At 34.0% G+C, this 8,166-nt stretch overlaps 1 protein-coding gene across 1 annotated transcript; it reads right to left on the bottom strand.

Annotated features, from left to right (window-relative positions):
* Positions 1-7,051: 7,051 nt before the first annotated feature.
* LOC132039634 (uncharacterized) lies at positions 7,052-8,160 on the bottom strand. The gene is made up of 2 exons (XM_059430134.1): positions 7,859-8,160; positions 7,052-7,291 (listed from the first exon to the last, which is right to left on the bottom strand). The coding sequence occupies exons 1-2, from the start codon at positions 8,034-8,036 to the stop codon at positions 7,065-7,067; spliced, it is 405 nt and encodes a 134-aa protein (XP_059286117.1). The 5' UTR covers positions 8,037-8,160; the 3' UTR covers positions 7,052-7,064.
* Positions 8,161-8,166: the final 6 nt, after the last annotated feature.

The following is an 8,166-nucleotide window of genomic DNA, read 5'->3' as shown; positions in this document are numbered from 1 at the left end:
ATCAAACCAAGGGAATCAAATGCAAAAAGCTCTCTAGAATTGCTTGGAGTCAAGAAAACTCTTTGGATTAAAGCTAGGGTTTTTCTTCAAGTGAAAGATTATGATCCAAAACTTGCTCCTACACTATCTAAGGTAAGTTTTATGATCATTCCATGTTTTTTAAGGTATTAAGAGGTGGAAAGACTTAGATTATGAAAGAAGATAGAAAATGGGTTACAAAGGTGAGAATAATGAGATTTTGAGTAGTAGCTTGGGATGAATCATGATTCTTGATATGTTGTGATTGTAAATATGTTATAAATGACATTAAGAACATGGGATAAACATTATATGCAAGAAAACGTAGTAGTGTACTATGACCATGATTATGGGTGAATTGAGGTGAAATTGTGAAATGTGGATAATGTAGATGAATGAAGATTGTTGATTATAATATTGTGAATGTTATTATAGATGTTTGGGAGTTGATAGATAATATGGGGAAAGTCGTATAAACAAAGGAAATGCTGCCCAATTTTCTCTAGCTTTAGTCAAGTATGCTAAACTATAGATTATCTAATGTTGATACGCACTCTCTTGAAGGTAGAAACGTGAGCGTTGAAGAAGAACGATCAAGCGAAAGAATAGCTAAACGAAAAGGTATGTGAGGCTAGTCTCTTCTTTCTAAGGCATGAATCTTATGGCATGATTTTCCCTCCTTCTTTATGAATTTCCTACATTCCGGAAACTAAGAGTCTATGTTCATGAATAGCCACATGAGATAAGGATAAGAGATACGTTATGAGCATGATAGTGATGATGATGAGTTAAGTCTAAAGATCCTAAAGCTAATGATCCTAATTATGATCCATCGATGTTGTTATTGTATACACTCACCTTATATGCTCATTCCTTCAAGGTGAGGCAGAATGCTTATGAATGCTTCATAATGGAATCGGGGGTTCGCAGCCTTATGTCACCCCGATAAAGTATAGTTGTCTTTGATTTTTTATGCATGCATTATGATGAGTACATGACGATGATATTACACCGCGCCTAAATGGTCGGGCAGACACTGCTAAGGCAGGGAGCGTATACACCATGTCTAGATGGCATGGGCAGACACCACTAGTGGGCGACATGAGATGGTACCCGGACGCGGGAGGCTCCGGACGTGGGCTAATGATTATCACACCGTACGTATATGGTCGAGCAGCTTATACATATATGCATATATGATATGATGATGATTATGAAGTAAGTCAGCATGCATTATTTCTATCATAATTGACAGTCAGTACAGGTTGCTCCTTACTTGATGTCTCCTTATTCCATTGATGTGTTATTATTGTTTATGCCTTACATACTCAGTACAATGTTCGTACTGACGTCCTTTTCTTTGGACGTTGTGTTCATGCCCACAGGTAGACAGAGAGACGGTGCAGATCCATAGGAGTTATCAGCAGATTTACAGGAGCCCTCCATTATTCCGGAGGTGCTATTTTGAGACAGTGTTTTTGTGTACATATATTTTGGGCACGACGGGGTCCTGTCCCGTCCATATGTCTAGTACTCTAGTAGAGGCTCGTGGATACGTATGTGTGGGTAGTATGGTCTCACGATGTCCTTATTGTATGTATATCATTTTGATAGCCGAAGGGCTTATGTATATAAAGGTAGTTACGTTTCCAAAATGAAAATGGTTTTCCCTACGATTATAAGCATGAGATTAATGAATGAACGCAGGATGAGTATGATGAGTAGTAAAAGTGGTGCTCGGTGGTTAGCCCCGAGTGTCCATCATGGCCCCTAGTCGGGTCGTGACAAGATACAAATGAAGAAAGTGACGAAGAACTAGAAGATAAAGAAACTGATGATGGAGATGGAGTAGATCAAGAAAATCTGCTACACCCCAGAAAGCAGTTGTTGAACAAATTATTACTTAAGTTGTGGTATTTGGAGCCCAGTTTGCTGTTGAACAATTTTTTTTTTGTCCTTTATGTTATTTGTGAATGATGTTTATGAACTTATTTATTTTGATTAGTTGTGGTATTTGGAGCCAAGGTGGCTGTTGAACAATTTCTATTTATGAACTTATTTATTTTGCTTACTAATTGTTGCAATGATGCATACTGATTGTTGAAGAAGTTGCAACAAGTTACTAATTTGTTTCAACAAGTTACTAATCTGTTTCAACAAATTACTAATCTTTTTAAACAAGTTGCTTAGTTGTTGCAACAAATTACTCACCTTGTTGGAAAAAACTCAAACAATTGCTTAAATTATTGCAAAAACTAAAAAATATGTCGCAACAGATGAGTTAATTATTGCAACAGATCATACACTTGTTGAAGAAATTGCAACAAGTTACTAATCTGTTTTCAACGGATGGATCGATGTTTAAGCAAGTTGCTTAGTTGTTGCAACATTAATCTCCTTGTTTGAATTATTGCAACAACTTACTCATATGTTGCGTGCGGGTATACGATATGTTGCAACAACTTACCATATGTCTTTAACATATCTCTGATATGTTGCAACAACTCCTCCATTGTTGCAACATATTCACGATATTGATCACATTGAACTCCTTTGTTTATACTGAATAACATTGAATTCATTTATTTATCACTAAATATGGTTGAATTAAGTGCTTCACATCAAATCACTCTAATGATCACTCGATTTAGGAATAATACACTTAGAATTGCCCATCTAATCCATGAAATTACTCTATAATCCATTAAGGATGTCAGTGGATATATATATTCATCACTAAAAATCGTTGATTTCCTTTGTTTAACACTAAATATGGGTGAATCAAGTAGTTCGCATCCAATCACTCTAATGATCACTCGATTTAGTCCATCGACGTAGTAGATCATCTTTCCTGACTCAAAATATATCAAATTTATTAAGTATTATACATTGATCACTAAATATCGTTGATTTCCTTTGTTTATCACTAAATATGGGTGAATCAAGTAGTTCGCATCAAATCACTCTAATGATTACTCGATTTAGTGCATACTGACTTAGTAGATCATCTCTCTTGACTAAAAGTACTATCAAATTGATTAAGTATTATATATTGATCACTAAATATCGTTAATTTCATTTGTTTATCACTAAATATGGGTGAAAAAAGTAGTTTACATCAATTCACTCTAATGATCATTGGATTTAGTGCATACTGACTTAGTAGATCATCTTTCCTGACACAAAATACCATCAAATTGATTAAGTATTATATATTGATCACTACTTATCGTTGATTTCCTTTGTTTATCACTAAAAATCATTGATTCCCTTTGTTGATCACTAAATATGGGTGGATCAAGTAGTATCTGTTGCAACAACTGTAATATCTATTGCAACAAGTGTAGTATCTGTTTGCAATAACCGTAGTATGCGTTGCGGCAAATAGCATAGTTGTTGAACGTGTCCTTACTCTTGTTGGATAAAACATAACAAGTTTCGCAACAACTCACCCGCTTGTTGGAACAACTCACTCCACGTAATTTGTTGGAAAAACCCCAACATGTAACTTAGTTGCCGCAACAAGGCTTGTCGGTTGGATAAAACACAAGTTACTTTATTGCGTAACAATTACTTGTTGGATAAAACCCAACAAGTTACGGAGAGCCATTACAACGGATTCACTACTTGTTGAAAATTGTTCAAAGACAATTTATTAACAACAATACACACATTTATGATTGGACACGATCAACATATCATATAAACCAAGTTCACAAGCACCAAGAACATAAATTACCATTCTAAAAAGAACAACATTAAAATGTCATAAAGTTCCAACAGATAACTATTATTACAACACAAAGGCAATTAACAACTATGGAGCATTTCGGCTTGGACAACAACTACAAATGCGTTGAATATCTTCTACAAATTTAACCAAATAATTGAAGCTATGTCCAATATGAATGGTCGGTGCTGCACGTATTTGTCTACTTGTTGCAAAAAGTGTAGAACTTGTTGCAACAACTACAAATCTGTTGGTTATTTTCTACAAACAGAACCAGATAAATACCAGGACAAGAACAAAAAAACCATCAGTTGGATATCTTTTCCTAAACCCTGAACTATACCAGGAAAATAACAGAAGAACCATCTATTTCACTACAAACACACAACAACAACCTGAATTTTATCCAAACTTTTCCTAAACCCCAAAAAAAAAAAAATCAAAAATTCTTTTCAAGATTTTTTTTGGAGTGTGTGTGTGTGTGGGGGGGGGGGGGAGGCAAAATATATAAAAAAAAAAATTCAAAACTTTTTTTTTTAAAACAAACATTTTTTCTAGAAGTGTGGGGGGTGGTAGGTGCAAAAAAACAAAAAGAAAAACTTTCCAAAACTTTTTTTAAAAAAACAATTTTTTTAGGGGGGCAGGGGAGTGTGGGGTGGGAGGAGGAGGGGATCAGAAAAACAAAAACAAAATTATCAAAACTTTTTAAATTTTTTTTTAGGGGGAGGGGGGGAGGAGGAGTGGAGGTGTAAGAAAAAATCAAAACTTTTTTTTAATTTTTTTTTTTGGGTGAGGGTGGAGGGAGGGTTGCGAGGAGGAGGGGGGGTGAAAAAATAAATAAAGAAAATCAAAAAAAAAAAAATTTTTTGCGAAGGGGGTGGGGGTCAAGAAAAAAATTCTAAAATAAATAAAATCGTATAAGCTTTACCGTGTGAAACCTCGATTCAAACATTGAAATTCTTGGATAATCACGAGAAATCCGGCTTAACTTATTTCCTTATTTTTTGACGCTTTCCTTTCCAGTGAAAGACCTTATTAGGCTCCTCTTGTGTATATAAAAAAATTGGTTAATGAAAAACTCTTATTTTATTAGAAAAGAATTTATGAAAATTCTTGGGGGTGGGGGGGGGGGGAGGGTTGTGAGGAGGAGGAGGAGCGGGGTTAAAAAAAATAAATAAAGAAAATCAAATTTTTTTTAATTTTTTTTTTGGTTGCCGGGGGGGGGGGGGGGTGAGGGGGAGGGCGGTGAAAAATAAATAAAGAAAATAAAAAAATTATTTTTTTTGGGAGGGGGGCGGGGAGGGGAGAGGGGGTGGGCATAGGGGGGCTTGGGGTCGGGGGTCGGGAGGGCGAGGGCGGGGTGGGTCAAAGTGTTAAAAATAAAATTTAAGGGCAAAGTGTTAAAAATAAAGTTAAGGGTTAAAGTGTCAAAATACAAACTTTTGGGCAAGTTCAAACCTCCTTAATCACTAATAAAAAATTATCACCTCCACTCAATAATTAAAACTTGAGTCACGTTCACTACAAAAGAAAAAAAGAAAAGAAAAAAAAAAAAAAACTTAAGTGTTACTCATAATTAAAAGCCCTAGTAAGTGCTTAGAAATGATGAGTGCCGTGAGGAATCCTAGGACACAATGATTGCCACAGCCATCTTTAATTGGTGTGTGTATATAATAAGCCTTTTACGAACATTAAAAAAAGTACAAGTGTCTATAGCACTTCAATTGATTGAACCTCTTTTTCTTTTAAGCTTTGATTTCCGAGCTAGGTAGCTTGCGTGCTGACTCCGTCAATCAAAGCTTTACCAATAAAAAGAAATTATTTGGAGTAATTTTTTTGTCTTTGCTGGAACTTAAATTTGACATCTTATGGTTTCTCAACTCACTCTATTAATTACTACGTCACATTTTTGAGTGTTTTAAGTGACTGCAAACTCTAGGCAAAATAACGTACCCCTCTGTTTCATTTTATGTAAAAGTATTCGATTAGGTATGATCTGTAGGAAGAATGAGGAAAAAAAAAAAAACAAATAAAAAATTAGAATTTGTTATTTTAAACATGTCATAATATTTTTATAATTATAAAATTATTATATCGTTAATGATAAAATGAGAAATGTAATTTAAGTACTTATCTTTCAACAATTTCACATTTTGGAAAGCTAAGGATATTGGCGAACTCATTTTTTTTTTTTTTTTTTCAGAATTAACAGTAACCTAGTTTTCTTTCTTGAGGTATTTAAGGCTATCCCTAAGCTAATAAGATCAAAACTCAAGAGGGGTAATTGTGTTTATAGCAATAAAGATTTAGATGATGCAAGGTTCTATATATATGCAAAGCAGCCAAGCACCAAAATATTTTGTGTTGTGCAGTCGAGTGTTCCAGTATTTAATACATAACCGATTGAAATAGTCGAAGTGAGAATAAATTGACCCTGATACCATCGCCTATGGAAAAAAAAAAAGCCTTATTATCAAGACCAAAGTTTTTGTACTTGTTTTTTCGAACAACCATGCATTGAGTGTATGGTAAAGGACAAGTTTATTGAAACGTAGTTTATAGTTTTGTCTACTATAAGAGCCTAGAAAACATATTCGCTTGGTTGGAAATATTTTGGTCTCCCTGCAGTATACTACTTTTGCTAGCTAGAGACATCATGCCTACCCTCTTTTTTTTTTTTTTTTTGGGGGAGTGGGGAGGGGTTAGGGTTGGGGGGGGGTGGTCTGAACACCCATTTTCATTAATTACTGAGAGGAAAATGATAAAGAGTAATGTGAAGTCATAATTGGCTTGGCTACTACATTTATGAAGGCCGGTATGCCTAACACTAATAGGAATTTTCCTACTGCACGCCTTTGGCCGATTTGATTCGCTGGAATGAAAGTACGTTTAATTTATCGATTCTACCACAAAATTTGAAGGATAAGCTTTTTTTATTTTTAATTTCATCATTCTATGTATGGAAATATGTATACGCGTATGCAAGATCAGACATTTTTGTGTTAAGTTAAAAAATACGACTAAACTTCAACATATACGTGTAAATATTGGACAAAAATACGAGTTTAACTATATATATAACTGAAATTTAAAATCCTATTCGTAAACCAACTAAATTTCGGACATCTATTACCAAAACACAAGCCTTGAATTAACTAAATGTAATCTGAAAAAATAATAATCTAAGAATTTATTTCAGGACCCCTTTACAACAGCCGGTACATACATACACAATTAAACATAAATTTAATCCACAAAAATTACCCCAATTCCAAAAATACCAATGCCTACCACCCAATTGTTTGATTAAATAATTTCAAGGTGAAGAACCCCACAAAACCTCAGCAACAATGGTAGCAGCTTCAGCATCAGTATCACAAGCTTCTCTAATCTTCTTCAATATCTCTTGTTTAAAACCCCTTTTTTCTCTTTGCCTTAATCCTTCTCCTACTTCTAATTGCACTGCAAATCTCGCTACACAGCTAGCAAATGGATGCCTCTCCAAATATCTCTTTTCTCTGTAACCCCTTTTCTTCTTCATACCTGTTGGGATTGAAATAATCAGGATGACATGCGAAAGGTATGAATACCAAAGATGCATAATACTAATTTAAAAGGGTTTAATCAATTGACCTACATATGAAAAACTAATATAAAAGAAAATATTAAAACTATAGAGAGAGTAACAAACTCTCTTAACGACTATATTCTGGATGCTATTATATTGTTGTATTAGAAGAAATGATCTTTTATTTGTAGAAGTTTACTATTCAAAGAAAACGATAGATCTTATAGATTACTTTTCCAAAAAAAAAAAAAAAAAAAAAAATATATCCGTTTGATTATGTGACCCATTCGTAGGCGCATTTATTTAAAGAAATAGTTAAGACTTTTGAAACTTGTGGTTCAAAATAAGTTTTGAATATTTGTGTGTTGTAAATTATTTTATAAAGTGAATTTGTTTAAATTAGGAAAGAGGTCATTTATTTTTAAAAAGTTAAAAAAGTGCTCACATAAATCAAACACAGATCAAATATTATTTTGACGAAAAACACAATTATAATAAAATTCAAATAAGATAAGAAAATTCAGGGAAAACGTTGACCTCACCTTGTTCTTGATTTTCTTCTTCAATTTTCTGATGAGCTTTTTCTAAATCAATCAAATCACCACCTACTTCCGACCTCTGTAATTCCACTAATTTCTTAATCAGCCCACAATTCAACATGGCTTCTACAGCTTCTTTTCTCCCAAAATACCCGATTTCAAGAACACAATCCATTGCCATTACTCTAATAGCCAAATCCTCCGAATCCAAATACGAAATTACCTTCGAAATCCCATTAACCGATTCGATTACATCAACGAGAGGACTTCTAATTGCTTTTATAAGTGAAGTTAAAACTTCCAATGAACAC

The sequence above is a fragment of the Lycium ferocissimum genome, chromosome 12, assembly GCF_029784015.1.
Source record: "Lycium ferocissimum isolate CSIRO_LF1 chromosome 12, AGI_CSIRO_Lferr_CH_V1, whole genome shotgun sequence".
Taxonomy (NCBI): Eukaryota; Viridiplantae; Streptophyta; class Magnoliopsida; order Solanales; family Solanaceae; genus Lycium; species Lycium ferocissimum.
This window is presented reverse-complemented; position numbering and strand designations above follow the sequence as displayed.

Bases quoted from the DNA above. Each gene is read 5' to 3' on its own strand.
- LOC132039634 (XM_059430134.1), bottom strand. From the start codon at position 8,036: ATGGCAATGGATTGTGTTCTTGAAATCGGGTATTTTGGGAGAAAAGAA. The intron at 7,292-7,858 runs GTGAGGTCAACG...CAATCCCAACAG, and splicing joins AGAAGAAAATCAAGAACAAG to GTATGAAGAAGAAAAGGGGT.